This window comes from Protopterus annectens, chromosome 2.part0 (assembly GCF_019279795.1).
Source record: "Protopterus annectens isolate FY-2018-M chromosome 2.part0, PAN1.0, whole genome shotgun sequence".
NCBI classification, from domain to species: domain Eukaryota; kingdom Metazoa; phylum Chordata; order Ceratodontiformes; family Protopteridae; genus Protopterus; species Protopterus annectens.
The window spans coordinates 1,270,739,627-1,270,756,908 of NC_056728.1; the positions used below are offsets into that span (position 1 = coordinate 1,270,739,627).

The 17,282-nt window shown below is 43.0% G+C and overlaps 1 protein-coding gene across 2 annotated transcripts in view; it reads right to left on the bottom strand.

The window, feature by feature from the left end:
• Window positions 1-17,282, bottom strand: part of PLAA (phospholipase A2 activating protein) — a 749,216-nt gene that overhangs the window by 301,943 nt on the left and 429,991 nt on the right. For both annotated transcript variants that reach the window (XM_044061441.1, XM_044061440.1), the window contains one exon: window positions 13,369-13,588. In XM_044061441.1, the coding sequence (XP_043917376.1) occupies window positions 13,369-13,588 (220 nt within the window). The remainder of the gene's footprint in view (window positions 1-13,368; window positions 13,589-17,282) is intronic.

A 17,282-nucleotide genomic window follows, 5' to 3' on the forward strand; every position in this document is an offset into this window, starting at 1 on the left:
ACATGGCCCCACTGGTTGTATTCAAAACATTTAACCCTAGCTCCTGGACATGTACCTGGACTAGTAGCTTCCCCTGCTACTGGCGGATTCTTTTGGGGCAGTCTGCGCTGCACATCTTGGGTTCCTTCAGAGCCATGAGCAGTACTGGGGGTCCCCTTTCTGTGCAGGGCTTCCCTGCTGGCCAGGTATAGGTCTCCCTTCTTCCCCCAACTCCTCTGAAGTAGCACGCTGTCTATCAGCTAACCAAATCCTCATGTTCTCAGGCAAAGTGCTAAGGGCTTGTTCCCTTACCAAAAGGTCTGCCAGCCATTCAAAAGTGGTGACCTGACATCCACTCACCCAGCTATGAAAATAAGTACTCAGCTCAGCAACATATTCACATACATTTTCATCTGCCTTGCGTCTATGCTCAAGAAACTTTTTCCTATACATTTCAGGTGCTAGCTTAAAACATTCTAATAAATGTCTTTTTAAAGCAGTATAATCAAAACAATCAGTGTCATGCATTTTTGCTAAAGAAGTTACAGGTTTACCGTGGAGTAAGGGGGTCAGGAACCGTACCCAGAGCCCTTTGATCAACTTCATACTGTTTACATACCCGCTCAAACATATGAATGAAGCTATCAAAATTATACCCCTCTTTAAACTGTGGAAGAAATTTACTGACCTTTTGTGCTTCTGGGGTCCGGTTACTCCCTTCCCCATTACCTACATGACTCTGGCGAAGAGTCAGCATTTCCCTCTCATGCCTCCTCTGCCATTCATTTTCCTCAGCTTGTAGACTCCTCATTTTCTCGGCTGTTTCTAGTTCCATACGCCTGGCCTCCAACTCAAGTCTCTTTAGCTCCAGCTGGATTTTTAAGCCCACTGCAGAAAGGTTGAGCTGTCAATTCTCTGAGGATATTGTATCTCCACTGTCAGTCTGATTGTCCTCCAGGCTGCTGTTTTCTGATGCAGCTGTAACCAAAGCTGCAATCCGGTGTGCTTTAGTCAGGTTTCCATGCACCAGTCCCCTAGCCTGGCACATCCCCAACAGCTGGCTCCTTGTCAGCTTTCCATACTCTTTCGCTGACATGCTGCCTGCTCACCCTGACTAACACTAAGCTAACAAAAGAAATAAAACAATTGTGATCTGAACTGTGAGTATACACTGCATGGCTAGTACAAAATACTTTTAGAGATCACTGTAGATAAGCTACAGGAATTCGCTCTACCTACACCACTACAAGCCAATTAGTATGTGAAGTAGATCCCACCACTGTCAAACACTTGTGACGACCATGCCCTGGCCCAGCAATCAAGGAGACTCAATCCTCACCACTAACACCAAGGAGGTCGTCTCATAGAAGAGGAAAGGATAACTAATACACACAGTAAAGTACAATTACCCTTAACTGCACACAGTGATCACAGTCAGTCTGGTGCTGGTTGCTCCCTTGCTCACCAGCTCCCCAATAAGACTCCCCACTGGCACAGCTATAGGGTCCAGATCTCAGCCTAACTGGGCAAGCTAAAACCTCCAGTACCCTCTCTGTCCAACCAGTGCTTCTTGTCCCTGCCAAGTAGCTGACACAACATACACACACTTTGAGATAAGTATTTATACAACTTCACAAACACTCCTGGGAAAGGCCGACACAGATTCTCCAACTTTGCCCCTTTACCCAGACTATACGGTAGTAATTACTGCCACCACCCAGTTAATAATATCAGCTACTAAAAGGCCCTTAAAAGGGTGTTCAATGATTAATGTGCAATATTAATATCCAATGGTAGTATGACTAACAGTCAAGGCTTACTTTAGAGTGGCCTATTACAATAACCTCTGTAAATATGCAATGTACTCTAGAGCTTATCTCTACACAAATCAGCCACAGGTAGAAGGTTTTAAAAATATTTAACAATAAATAATTAAAACACAAGACAAAACTACTACACCATAGAGATATCTAAGAGTTCAGAGATCACACAGAAACGTAAAATAATACAGTAGGACAGGTCTGATTTAAAAGAAAAATACCTAATTAATCTTTACTAGCTTTAACTATTCCTACAAGAAATCACAGTGCTAAAAATTTACATGTGAGCATAAGCAGAGTGCTGGTAAGTTGGATATCAAGATCAAAATGCTTTATATCTCTCTCTCAGACACAGTTTATAAAACATCACTAACAAACATGTCCCGGGGTTCTCCCCAGATTACATCATTTTTGACACTTAGGTTTTCCCAGTATTCATATTGCAATCATCTTGACACCTGCTCTGAGTTCCCAAGCTAATAGAAACTCCATTTACATTATTTAGCAAGCTAACACCTGCACAGGAGGATACAACACTAAAAGGCATTTCACATATACACTCTAGCAATTAGTCATTAGTCAATACAATAGACAGAATGTCTTCAGCTAGCCTGACCTGGACCAACTTTTAAGATCAAAGAATGTCATAAAATAATTTCAATTTCAAAAGACAAATTTGAAAGGCTTGACTTAGTTTTTCTTTACAGCAAGGGGGCAATGTTATAACAATCTTGAAATTCACATTTTACAGTGTTTACTTTACACTCAAGAAACAGGCCCGTATTTTACATTTATTTACAAATGCCAGAATTAGATATCAAATTCTATTTGACTAGGCTGGCAGCCTTCGCCCATCTCTCCCCAACTGTAACAACTATAACGATAGAGTCATGTTGTTTCTGTTTGGTTCAACCTGTGGGTTATTGGTTCCAACTCTGATCACAGACCTGCCATATCTTAAAGTCTTCAGCACCCCCCTCCCAGCTCCACCTCCTCTGTCCATAATCCCTCACCCAACTAGAATTACCTCAGATCGAGTTTGCCCCTCTCTGCAGAAGCTTCCATCACTGAATCCCCAACAAAGGAAGAGCACAATCCTCCCCAACTCAGTCATCCCATGATTGAGAGACATACCTTTAAGGCAGGGGCAGGTAGGACAAAGGTTGGACCAGAGACAACACAGCATTATCTTTATGGCAAGTATATAACATCATTTGTATCCATCGTTGTCTTTCCCGTATGGGTTTAGCCTGTGGGGCAGAGTTCCCCAGCCACGTAAAACCCTAGGGAGGTCGTATGAAAGCACACTGAGCAATAACACAGAACCAAAGGAGGCCCTAGACTACACCGGAATGTCCAATTTGTAGTGGGACACAAATGTGTGAGGACCCACCAAAACAGCTGTAGCACAATCATCATCTAAAGAAGCTCTGGAGAAAAAGGTTGTAGAAGTAGCCATAGCTCTAGTAGAATGACTTATTGGTTTACAATGAAAGGCTTTCTCTTTCACTATATACCCAAATAAAATACAATCAGATACGAATCAGTCTGCTCTTCAACACAGTAACCTTAGATACTGCCACACTTAACTGAGCCTTTGGAATAAGGAAAAAAATAACTGACTAGACTTACTGAAAGATTTGGTTCTGTCTAAATAAAACTGCAGTTGTCTATGGATGTAGAGATAATGTAGCAAATATTCTCTTAATTGAAAAATTCATGACTGGCAAGGGAATGGTCTAATTCAAATTACTCTTTGTTGCTACCTTTGGGAGAAAAGCAGGATCCATTTGGAGAGACACCCTAGTCTTTAAAACACCAAATACAGAGGTCAGAAAAAAAGGAATGTTCAGACCAATGATCGAAGATGGCATTTGGACTGGTGGCAAAGTCCTGAGGTAGGCACATCTGTATGTCAGCTTTACATCCTATGCCAAGAGCAGGGAGCATATGTGTGAAGTATTACGTCTTTCTAAAAAACCTAAGGTTTTTGTTTACTCACCGGGCATAGGGCTACGCTTGATAGGGGATCCCTTTAGTAAGGAGCACTGCAAAATTGATACAGAAGTCAGTATGAAGGAAATGAGGGCACTTCTACAAGTGCTTCAGACCTCTGTCCACCTTTGGAAATGAAAACTGCTACTGTACATGGATAACACCACAGTCATGTGGTACCAAATGGACATCATGCTCACAGCCACACACATTCCTTTTTAGGACAATATGCTAACCGATGCCCCAGGCTACTCCCTGGATGACCCGCATGAATGGACATTAAGCAGACAGGTTTTGCAGATGATCAACCTTCCAGGCACTCATCAGACAGACCTCTTTGCCTCACCAACCAACCATCAATTTCACCAGTTCTGCACCAGTGACCCTTGTCTCACAGCCTGAAAGGCAGGTGCTTTTTCTTTCCAGTGGACAGGGAAGTTCCTCTACGATTTTCTCCCGTGCCTCTTCTTCCATAAATTCTTCTCAGGGCACAAAAGGTAGCACCCAGACTCCTTTATGGCACCCTTTTGGCCAAAGCAGCATTGGTTTCCCTTATTATTTCAACTGACAAAGGGCAATTACAGGAAAATACCTCCACAAGATTTGATAACTCAACAAAAAAGTACAGTTTTGTACCTACCATAAATGTAGATGTTCGAGTGTTCACCCTGCTGCAGTCATCACACTTGGGTTATCCTGTCGTCAGGCGGTCCCGCAGTCGGATGGATTTCCAAAGTCTTGGTCCGACGTCGGTTGCTGTCACCTCATCCCTGACGTCAGTGCGCCAGGGGTACATATATTGCAACCGACGCCATTTTCTTCAGTTTTTCTTGCCCCAGATGTCAGGTGCCCCCAAAAAGGTGATCCAAATTAGTACCAAAAGGTGTGAACACTGTACAAACACAAAATCCCTTCAGCTATAAGCAAGTACATCAGAAAGGCATAGCAAAGATTTAGCCAGTAGATCAGAGGGGTTGGAGGGAGGGTAACCTGGACTGCAGCAGGGTGAACACTCGAACATCTACATTTATGGTAAGTACAAAACTGTACTATGTTCATCATGTTACCCTGCTGCAGTCATCACACTTGGGTTGAGTCCCAAAGCTAAGGTAGGGTGGAGGCATCATAGAGGGTTAGTGGAGGCAATGAGGCCCTGCAGAACTGCAGTGGCAAAGCCTGCCCTGGACTTAGAATAAAGAGGTAAGTGATAGTGTTTGGTGAAGGTGTGTACAGAACTCCAAGTTGCAGCTTCTAAAATATCCTTGGTAGGAACCCCCCTGAGAAAGGCTGTAGAGGTAGCTGTTGCCCTGGTAGACTGGGATCTAATGGTAGGAGGAACTGGTTTCCCATGATGGGTATAGCAGAATTGTATGCAATGGCCTATCCATTTAGAAATGGTTTGCTTGGATATGGCCCTCCCTTGAGAAGCTGTGTCATAGGAAACAAAGAGCTGGTCAGTTTTTCTGAAAGCCTTAGTTTTATCCAAGTAGTAACGAAGCTGCCTGTGAATGTCCAAGGAATGCAGGAGTCTCTCACCTTTGTTCTGTGGATTGGGGAAAAAAAGTGGGTAGGTGGATGGTTTGATTTAAAGCTACACTGGAAACCACCTTAGGCATGAAGGAAGGATTAGTTCGTAGAGAAACTCTGTCTTGATGAAAAATGAGGAAAGGTTCCACTGCCATAAGTGCCTGTAATTCTGAGACTCTCTTAGCAGAAGTTATTGCCAGGAGCAGGGCAGTCTTCCAGGATAGGAACTGAAGGTCTGCAGAAAAAGCTGGTTCAAAGGGAGATAGCGTTAGTTTTTCCAGAACATAGTTGAGGTCCCATGTTGGTGTAGGGGCTCTTCTAGGTGGTCTAATGTTTTTTGCCCCTCTGAGGAACTGCCTTAGAAGAGGATTTGAAAATAAAGGTGCATTCGTGTCATAGTGAGCTGAAATAGCTGAAGCATGGATTTTAATAGAGGAGAAGGAAAGTCCTTTATGCAACATCTCAGCTAAATACTGCAGAATGTGAGGCATATGAGGCTGAGTTGTGTCTTGGCCTTTAGCTTGGTTACAAGCACAAAACCTTTTCCATTTGTCCGAGCAAGCCTTCCTTGTGCTTGGCCTCCTGGCCTCTAGAATAACATCCAGTACTGCTTGTGAAAGAGGGGCTGGTGGGATGCTTAATTGATTTGCCATGCAGCCAGGTTTAAGGTTTTGATCTGGCTGTGTAGAATCTGCTTGTCTTGCTGCGTGAGCAAATGAGGTATTTGAGGCAATATCCATGGTGGGCTGTGAGCCATATTCTTCAATAGCGGGTACCTGTGCTGGCGTGTCCATTCTGGGGCTATGAGAATCAGTCATGGTTTCTCCTTTTTGACCTTCAAAAGAACCTTTGTGAGAAGAGGTAATGGAGGAAAGGCATATGCTGTCAGGTTTTTCCAACTGAAGGAGAGAGCGTCCACTTTCCAAGCTTGATGGTGGAATGTCCTTGTACAAAATTTTGTCAGCTGGTAGTTTTGAGGACTGGCAAACAGGTCTATATTTGGTAGAGCAAAAGTAAATTAAGGCACCAAAGTTACACACTGGAAATCAGTCACTGTACTTTATTGCAGAAGACAAACGGTAAGCGCTTTCACAACTTAATGTTGCTTCATCAGATTTATTTTTAGATCAATTTACTTTTGCTGTTGTTGTGTGTTTTGGGCACCTCAGTGTACCTGCAGCCGTTTAGTTTTTGCATCTTCAGTTCCTATATTTGGTAGACCCCATCTTTGAGTTATTGTAAATATTTGTGGGTCTAGCTTCCACTCGTGGGGATCTTTGATGTTTCTGCTTAGGTCGTCTGCCAATGTGTTTTTCTGTCCTGGCAGGAATTGAGCTTGTAACTGGACTTGGTAGACCAGAGCTGTGCTCCATAAGATTATTGCTTGCCTGCAAAGAGGGTAGGAATGTGTGCCCCCTTGTTTGTTTATGTACCACATTACTGTGGTGTTGTCTGTCTTTATTGCAAGTTGTCCTGGCTGTAGTAGATCCTTGAAGGCTGTCAGAGCTTTCTGTACAGCTAGCATCTCTTTTTGGTTTATGTGCAGTTTTCTTTGTTCTGCAGTCCATAGGCCTTGAATGCATTGCCTTGCCATGTGTGCCCCCCAGGCATAGTCTGAAACATCTGTTGTGATAGTTTGCCTGGGTGGGGGCAAGGTGAAAGGCTGACCCTTGTTGAGGTGACATGCCTGTGCCCACCATAGAAATTCCTGTTGAAGGCAGGGAATGAGAGATATCACTGTGTCCAAGCTGTGGCTGTGTTGAGACCATACGCTTTTTAGGTACCACTGTAATTTCCTCATATGCAGTTTTGCAAATGGTATTATCAGAATGCAAGATGCCATGAAGCCCAAAGCCTGCAGAATTTTCTTGCAGTTAATTGGGTCTTTGTTGCCATTGTCTTGAAATATTGAGTCAGTTGTGATTGCTTGTCTGGTGTAAGATGAGCCTTCAGGGCCGTTGTGTCCAAGCTGGCACCCAGGAATGTCATTTTTTGTGAGGGTACTAGTTTTGACTTCTTTTCGTTTACTGTGTACCCCAGACAATTTAGTAGATGCTTCACAAAAGCCAGATGTTGCAAGAGAATGTCTTTTCTTTCTGCTTGGATGAGGCAGTCGTCCAGATATGGATATATTTGAATTCCTCTTTGTCTGCAGTATGCAATTACTGGTGCCAGGAATTTTGTGAATACTCTGGGCGCAGTAAATAAGCCAAAGGGCAGTGCAGAGAATTGATAATGGGTTGAACCTGCAATGAAATGGAGGTATCTTCTGCAACTTTGTCCGATAGGGACATGCAGGTATGCTTCCTTGAGGTCCAACGTTACCAGCCATGCTTCTTTGCCCAACATGGGAAGTAGCTGCTGTAGTGTTAGCATCTTGAATTTGGGAACTTGTAAGTAAGTGTTTAGAATTGAAAGGTCCAGAATTGGTCTCCAAGCATTTTCTATTCTGGGTACTAGGAAGAGTCTTGAGTAAAATCCTTGGCCTTGCTCTTGAGTTGGTACCCTCTGAATGGCTCTCATGGCCATGAGAGCTGTAATTTGTTTTTGAGCCTCTGCCCTTTGATTTTGTGGCAGGTTTGGCATTCCTCTTTTTATTGGCAAGGTGTGAAAGTGGAATCTGTATCCTCGTAAAATTATGTCTAGGACCCATTTGTCCTTTGTGACCATGTGCCAGTTGTCTGCAAATAGTGCTAGTTTTCCCCCCAAGGGGGCTGACAAAAGAGCTTTGTTTGGCCAGCTGAGGTGCAAGTCATTGAGTTTGCCTTCTGGTGGGTTGAGACCTGTCTTCTCCTCCCTTCTGGGTTGGAGTGCCCCATTGGCGAGGCTTATACTGAGCTTGTGGTTGTCCTCTGCCCCTTGGGCACCTGTATTTACCCCTCTGAGGCCTGTCAGTGGCTGGAAAGGACCAATTTTTTGTTGGCCAGTTTCTGCTGAAGCGAGGGGGTTGTACTTGTAGGAAATCTTTGACTGTCTGCATTGATTTCGCCTTATCTTCCATTTTCTTTAAAACTTCTTCTGCTTTAACACCAAAAAGAACATTCTGCTGTAAGGGAGCATCTAGTAGTTTTGCTTTAACATGATCAGGCAGACTTTGTTCTTTTAACCAGGCATGCCTACGTATAACTGATCCAGTGGCAGCTGCTCTGCAGGAGGCCTCTAAAGAATCAAACCCACATTGTGCAACAAATCCTGTACTTCTTTCATTTCAAATTGTTGAGGTAGGGTGGTTATCTTTTGTTTTAACTGAGAGATCAGAAATTGCTGATACTTAAGCATATGAAATTGACAGTTTAGTGCCCTCATAGCTAAAGTGGCTGAGGTGTAAACCTTTTTCCCCCATCTGTCTAGTGCTCTTGAATCCCTTTCAGAAGGTACTGGATTTTTAGCCATGGAAGCCTTAGCCCCCTTGGGACCCTGGGAGATAGTCTCTGGGTCAGCTACTGGGCTTTTGTAAAGGAATTTGTGGGAATTAGGTACTCTGTAGTATCTGTCAGGTTTGGCCGGGGCAGGAGGTAGAGAGTCAGGGTTGAAACTGGATTCTAAGTAGACATCATCCACAATGTCCAAAACAGGAGGGATGGCTAGAGGTCTGTGTTGGGGGAGTAAAAGAAACTCTCTGTGCCTTTTCTTGGAATCAGAGTAATCCTGACCTTCCCAGTGAAAATGTTCCCTCATAGTGTGTAAAGTTTCCCCAAAAGAGTAATCTCCTGGAGGGAAATCTGAGGGAATACTGTCCTCAGCATCAGAATCTTCATAAGGAGAGAAGGAATAGTCTTGGTCCTCAGAGGAATCCGAAGAAATAGACAGTTGTTCAGAGGAAGCAGAATCTTCCTCTTGTCTAGGCCTTTTGTCAGGAGGAGGCTGTGAACCCCTGATCAGAGAAATCAAATCTTCAGCCATTTTGAGCATCTGTTTCTTAGGCATAGGGCCTTGAACAGGAGACTGAAGTGAAGCCTTTTTCGATTTAGAAGGAGTCTTCGACTTGGAAAACGTTTTGACTGTAAGAGTCGTCGGTCTGAAAACGCCTTCAGAAACCGATGGCGTTTCAGAAATACCGACGTCCTTGGAAGGTAAATCGTTGGAAGGGCCTGAAGTAAAAGGCTGCATCAGCCTAGTACATTCCGTCAAAATATCTGTAGCGGTCTCGGGTTCCAGAACTGCGGTAGTCAGAGGCTGCGGAGCCTCACTGATAACCGGAGACCGGATCAACCGAGGCCTCGGAATTAGGCTTAGGCCTGGGCTGTCAGGCCTTGTCCCTGTGCTTTTTGTGCACGCCAGTAGTCGGTAGCTCCGACAGCGTGTTATAGTTAAATTTTCTACCAAAAAAGTGTCGTGCAAAATCAAATCGTCTTTTAATAGTACGTTTATTAAATCTAGCACAAAAACGACAAGAAGTGACGTCGTGATCACGGCCTAGGCAAGGTATGCAATAAGAATGAAAATCCTTATGAGGTATTTACTTCCCACAAGAAATACAATTGTTAACTTTTTCTGACATTGGTCTGAGGCAAGAAAAGTTTCCCCAACGGGGTACTTAGCTTTATAGAAGACTTCGGTCTGAAATTCAAATTCGAAAATCTCAGGAGTCGGCTGACCGGCACTTGCGAACTGCTTCTGCTTCAGGCACCGCGCAGCAAGAAAGACTGAAGAAAATGGCGTCAGTTGCAATATATGTACCCCTGGCGCACTGACATCAGGGATGAGGCGACAGCAACCCGACATCAGACCAAGACTTTGGAAATCCGGCCGACTGCGGGACCGCCTGATGACAGGATAACCCAAGTGTGATGACTGCAGCAGGGTAACACGATGAACATGGATTGATGTTCCACTAAAATCTTACATCTCTCAACTTGACCCTGTGGATGATGGGATTTTAATTCCTCAAAGACACCTGTTCTGTGAAAAGGTCAAGTCCTACAAGAAGCCAGGAGAACAACTACTAGAAATTCTTATGCAGCTAAATGGAAAAAGTTTATCTATTGGTGCTGCAAACAGTGAGAATACACTCATTACAAGTTCCTGCTGTACTGCAATATCTCTCTGAACTAGTTTGATCAAGTTTGGCCTATTCTTCTATAAAAGCTCACGTCAACTATCAATGCCTGCCTACCTCTTAGCCCTCCAACTTAAGGCTACAGTGGCGGTCATGCTTTTCCTCAGGGGAGTCCTGCATCTTAACCCACCACGGAAACCCATCTCTCCCCTTGGGAATGTAATTTTGTTTTAAAAAGGCTTACACTGCCTCCTTCTGAACCAGCATCTTCTGCTTTTTTAAAATTCTGTGCCTGGAAAACTATCCTCCTTTGGTATCCTGGCTGAACATCAATCACGAATACTGCAACAGTGACTTCAGACAGGACATCAATAAATCTTGAATCCTAGCCTTCTAAGTATTGCAAAAACATGGGTTTTTCATGGATTTTGCCTTATTTCTGAAAATACCAGACTATCCACCTCAGAACATGCATTCTCCACATCAGCAGTCAACCTGTGGAATTTACTCCCACATGGTACATATAACACCTCTGATTACAAACTACTGTCCTCCTTTAGAGGGCACATCAGTGTGTAAATGTTTCAGCCACCCTCCTAGAACATAACTCTTCCCACCCTGCTACCAGTGCTCTACTCCTACTCTAAGCTACTATCAATCATCAGCTATTGGTGCCCCATTTGGCCGGCACACTCCTACCCTCTGTGCTTCTCCCCTCCACACCACATCTGCTGTCATGCGACACAGTTACCTCTTTTTCAAATTTTAGTTTCATCTTCAATAACTAACGTTTTACAAATGCACTTCTTCAAAATAATTGCATCTCTTTAGTTATAGCTCCATCTTGACCTGTATACTTGAAAATAAGGCACTGCACCTTGCATAAATTGCTAAACACATCTCTACTTGGACTGCTTTTCTGTGAAATTTCTGCACTACTACTACTATATGTTTTCTTGCATGTAAATGTGCCAAGGCTGTGGATGAAATTGCTGCCCCATGGATTAGCCCGCTACCCTGTTAAACAAACAAGCATACACTCATACATGCATATAGGACTAAACAAATTATTTATTCATTGCAACTTATATGAAGAAACAGCACATCAGATTTAATGTACACCATGTTTCACCTATCACTGACAATGAGATCCTGTCTGCAATTTTACTTCTATGGCTGTTTTGCAAACGCAACTTATTCCTAAACTAAATGACAGATCCAACCTATGAATTTCCTAAGATACTAAGAATACCAAAAACAGAAAAACTTCAATCATAACTGTAAAAGCTACCCATGCAGTCAGGGAAAAAGTGTTAAGTCTCTTTAATGAGCACTGCTCTACAGCGAGCAGAGAACCAGAGGGCATGGGAGATTCTGCTCATTTTATACTCCAATATCAAGGCTGCAATGAAGCTGATGGACAGTGCTGGTTTGGAGTTTTAAAAGTCTGATGACAAATGCAAACACTTGTGGAACCAGCAAATCCTCTAATACGGAACTGCTTCTGGAGATGCTCACAGACAGTACTTTAATGCACTTCTGCATATAAATAAATTTTACAGAAACAGCCCTTCAAAAGGGGCAAAGACATTCATATGAACTGCTAGCATTAAACTCATCCAACAGTACAACAAATTTTATTTTTGTGTACAGAATTATGCAGGTATGCTAAAAAAATGCTGTCTCCATGCTTTGTTTTTACTACAGCTGCAGCATATTCAGAACCATACAATGAATTCTAACATGACTAAAGAGGTGGATGCAGTTTATAACAGTATGAAGCAGTCCATGAAGCACTAAGTATAATGCAAAAAAACTCCTGTCAACTACTTATCCTGTATTAACTTATCCAAAGTCCAAGTGTCAGAAAAATAGTGATGGTCCCATACACTTGGGGCTTTCACATCGTTATTTCACTAACAAAATGCACTTAAACACATACAAAAACAGTTCTGCTTAAACAACTGAACAGATGAAATACTACAGGGTATGCTAACACTTTTACATTAAAAAGATCTTATATTTTTTTTATTTCCACCTCACACCAGATCATGAAATCTTCCCATGGTCACTTAATGGACTGGTTTGCTTCCTTCAGGGAGGCAGGGAAAGAATCATATGACCTCCTTACTCTCTTTGACATGACAGCAGAATTTGGGAATGAGCCAGCATCGATAATTGTATCATGTGTTTTCTATATTAGCCCTAACACTGATCTCCATGCATACCCAGGCAATGTTTCATGATGTAAGCCAGAAGATGCTGACCCCCCCCCAAAAGAAATACCTCCACTGGTTCCCCATTCATCACAGGGAGCTCAATGAAATCATGCATACCTGAGTAAGCCCCCTTTCTCTTCCCAACACTCTCAGAGGTGAGACAACTTGGCTCCTTCAGCACAAAAAGTGAATCAATTTTGGGCCGTTCGAGCCACCGTCAGGGCTTTATCCCTCTATGCTTATGAGAAGACTGGCTTGCAAACATTTACATTACATTTGCTTGACAGAAGGAGACACCTGGAATACCCTTTAATTGCATTTAAATATGTATGAACATTTACTTAAAAACAAAAAAGGTACCGACACTTCTCAGTAATGCTAACTGAAAACAAACAGAAAAGCTTATAAAACACTTTTTTGACAAATAAAAGCTGTAAAACTGGTTATTTTTTACATTCTCTCACTAAAATGACATTATAATATAGGCTTGTATTCCACAAATAAATTTAGCTGCAGATATTTAAAATCAGTATTTTGTACACCTGGTTACATGTGAAACAAGCTACAGACAGAAGATCCATGCTGTAAAATGAGTCAATCAAAGCCTGTAGGCTTATTTTTAATCCACACAGCCTAAGACAGTGAACTGGGCTGAAGTACAAGTACAAACTGTCCAATTCAGCCCAACATGCACACGACAGTGCTATGAACGGTGATATGCATTAGGGAACTTTCAATACCCCTCCCTAATCACCACATTACTATAAAATATTCTTACATGGTAAGGTGAAACTAACTAGCATACTTTTTCATATGCAACTCTACTAACCTGTGAAAGGATCAGAAACTCCTGAACTCGGCGATCCCAGTGACTGTCCTTTTGTATTCTCTATAATGAAGTTAGCAACTTGATCCAGGAACATGGGATTTAAGTCATTCTTCTCAAGAAAGTTATGAGCCGTCAGCCATGGGTCATCTGTGATGTTATAAGGGAGTTTGAAAGAAGGTCCACTGTCATTCACATCAATACTGAAGACATAGTCATATTCCTGTTACGAATGCATATAATAAAAGCAGAAAAGAAGCAAATGTCATCGTGATTTCAACTGTCAACAAAAAAAAGTGATGCACAGTCTTGGTAGAAGCAAAATGGAATGCAAGCAAAGCCATCCACTAACCATTATCATATTGAACTAAGAAACTATTTCTACATTCTTAACTATTGCCATCTTAAACCACAATTCTTCTAAAAGTACAGTTGTGTACACTTACCATAAATGTAGATGCTTGAGTGTATTCACTGTTGCAGTCATCACATTTGGGTTATCTGCCTGCAGGTAGCCCTCAGTCGGCCTGAATACCAGAGTCTTGGGATATCTGCATCGGATGCTGTCGCTCCTTCTATGACGTCGGGGTATAAAACATGCAGCCTACTCCATTACATCAGTTTTTCTTGCCCCAGATGTCAGGAGCCCCCACAATAGGAAGCAATTACATGGTGTGGAACACCCACAGTAGAAAGTAAATACCAATGTTATAAGATATGGCCAAACAAAAAAGAATAGGTAGAAGTATAGAGAAGTCAGGGGGCTGGAGGGAGGGTAACCAGGACTGCAACAGTGAATACACTCGAACATCAAGTGTACACAACTGTACTATGTTCTTCATGTTTCACTGTTACAGTCATCACATTTGGGTTGATTCCCAAAGCTGAGGATGGGTGGAGGCAGTCAAGAAGCATTAGGGATGGCAAGCAGGCCCTGTAAGACTGCTGTGGCAAAATCCAGCTCTGGATTTAGAAAATATAGGTAAGTGGTAATGCTTGGTGAAGGTGTGTAGAGAGCTCCAGGTTGCAGCTTCCAGGATGTCCCTGGTAGGGAACTCCCCTGAGAAATGCTGTAGAGGTTGATGTAGCCCTAGTGGAATGTGTTCTGATCCTCTGTGGGGTAGGTTTCCCATGGTGTTTGTAGCAGAAATGGATGCAGTGTGCTATCCATTTAGAAATGGTTTGCTTTGGAATGGCCTTGCCCTCTGCCCCTGTAGCACAGCTGACTAGAAGCTAGTCAGATTTCCTGAAAGGTTTAGTCCTGTCCAGATAGAACCTAAACTGCCTGTGCATGTCCAGGGAGTGCAGGATCCTTCCCCTTTATTCTGAGGATTAGGGAAAAAGGTTGGCAAATGAATGGATTGGTTTAAAACCACACTAGATACCACCCTTGGGCATAAATGATGGGTTAGTCCTGAGGGAAACCCCATCCGCATGGAAGATAATGAAGGGTTCCACGGCCATAAGGGCCTTGCAATTCAGACACTCTTCTTGCTGACGTGATGGCTAGAAGTAAAGCTGTTTTACAGGACAGGAGCAGGTTCAAAAGATGGAAGCGCGAGTTTTTCCAATACAAAGTTAAGGTCCCAGGCTGGAGTGTGAGCTCACCTGGGGGGGTCTTAAATTTTTGGCTCCTCTCAGGAACTGTTTGACCAGAGGATGAGAGGAGAAGGGTGGCTCAGTATTATAATGAGCTGAGATGGCAGAGGCATGAATCTTAATTGAAGAGAAGGATAGGCCTTTGTGGAGCATTTCTGTTAAGTAATCTAGTATATGAGGTAAGCTGGGCACAGTTATGCCCATTCCTTGAGACTGGCGCCAAGAACAGTATTTTTCCACTTTTCTGAATAAGATTTTCTAGTACTAGGCCTCCTTGCCTCAAGGATGACATCCAGCACCTGTTTACTGAGGGTTGCTGGTGATGACTTCAGGGGATGAGCCAGGCTGCTAGGTTCAGGGTTTGTAGCTGAGGATGCAAAATCTGGCCCTCCTGCTGGGACAGCAGGGAGGGGGTCTGAGGCAGGTGCCATGGTGGCAGTACTGTCAGACTGTGCAAAAGTGGGTACCAGTGCTGGTGTGGCCAGTCTGGTGCAATCAGGAATGTCCTTGGCTTGTCCTCTTTGATCTTTAGTAGAACCTTCGAGAGGAGGGGCAGAGGGGGAAAGGCATAGATTGAGAGGTTTTCTCATGTAAAGGACAGGACATACACTTTCCATACTTGGGTGTGGGGAGTTCTGGTGCAATATTTGCTACAATAATGAAATGGAAAAAACTGCTCAAAAGTTCAACACCAACAAATCACCAATAGAGCAGTCTAAAGAGGCAAAAATACTTGAACTACGTACTTTGAGCACGTACTTTATTCCAAAGTTGACTATTCAGCCCACAGTTCCAAAATACACGAACACAAGTAACTTTTCAGTCCACAAATCACTGGAACATATTCAGTCCACAGTTCCAAAATGCACAAACACAAATAACTTTTCGATCCACAAAAATCACTGGAACATTAACGCAATTCACTAATACAATGCGTTTTCGTCTTAGAAGACTTCCTCAGATGGAGATGCATACCCGAATACTACCCAACCTTTTATACTATTCAAATCAATTAACACATTCAATAAAACAATTAAATTGACTCCATTTTTAAAATCATCCAAAGCATATACAATTAAAAGAACATTCAACATATATATTCAACAATATTTGCTAAATTGATAGTTCTGAGGGGAAGCAAAGAGGTCCACCTCTGGTGCTCCCCACCTGTGGATCAGAAGCTTGAATGATTTGGGTTCCAGTTTCCACTCGTGTGGGTCCATTAGAGTTCTGCTTAAGTCATCTGCCAGTGAATTTAGTTTGCCTGGCAGGAATTGAGCTTGCAGGTGCACTTGATTGCTTAAGGCTGTGTTCCACAGAGCCATGGCTAACCTGCAGAGTGGGTAGGAATGGGTTCCCCCCTGCTTCTTTATGTACCACATAACTGTGGTGTTGTCTGTCTTTACCAATAATTGCCCTGGAAGACTACGGCATTTGAAGGCTGTCAGAGCATTCTGTACAGCTAACATTTCTTTTCAATTGATATGCAGGTGCATTTGCTTTTGGTTCCATTTGCCTTGAATGCAATGTCCTGCCATGCGAGACCCCATGCATAGTCTGATGCATCTGTTAGGGTTTGGACGGCAGGGGGTTGAGTGAAAGGGAGTCCTTTGTTGTGGTAGCAAGCCTTTGCCCACCAAAGGAACTCTGCCCTTAGGCAAGGAATAATAGGAATCATTGTTTCCAGGTCCTGAGAATGTTGACACCAGAGACTTTTTAAGTACCACTGAAGTTTCCTCATATGCAGTCTTGCATATGGAATTAGTAGAATGCAAGAGGCCATGAACCCTAGGGCTTGTAGTATTTTTCTTGCAGATAGCTGGGTTTTAGTGTCCAGTAGATTGAAGTAGTTTGTCAAATAACTTTGTTTTTCTGGAGTGAGGAATGCCATCTGGGAAATTGTGTTCAAGCTTGCTCCCAGGAATACAATCTGTTGGCTGGGTACCAGATGTGACTTTTTTCCGTTAATGGTGTACTCCAGTGAAGTTAAGTCTTTTACAAATGTCAGGTGCTGGAGTAGCAATTCCTGACTGTCCGCCTGAATCAGGCAATCGTCCAAGTATGGGTAAATTTGAATTTTTCTCTGCCTGCAATATGTAATGGCTGGAGCTAGGCATTTTGTGAATACCCTGGGCGCAGTAGATAAGCCAAAGGGAAGTGCAGAGAACTGATAGTGCATAGAGCCTGCTCTGAAACGTAGATATTTCCTGCAAGATTCCCTTATGGGGAATGTACAGATAAGCTTCTTTTAAGTCTAGGGTGGCTAGCCAGGAGTCCTTGGCTAGCATAGGAAGAAGCTGTTGGAGAGTAAGCATTAT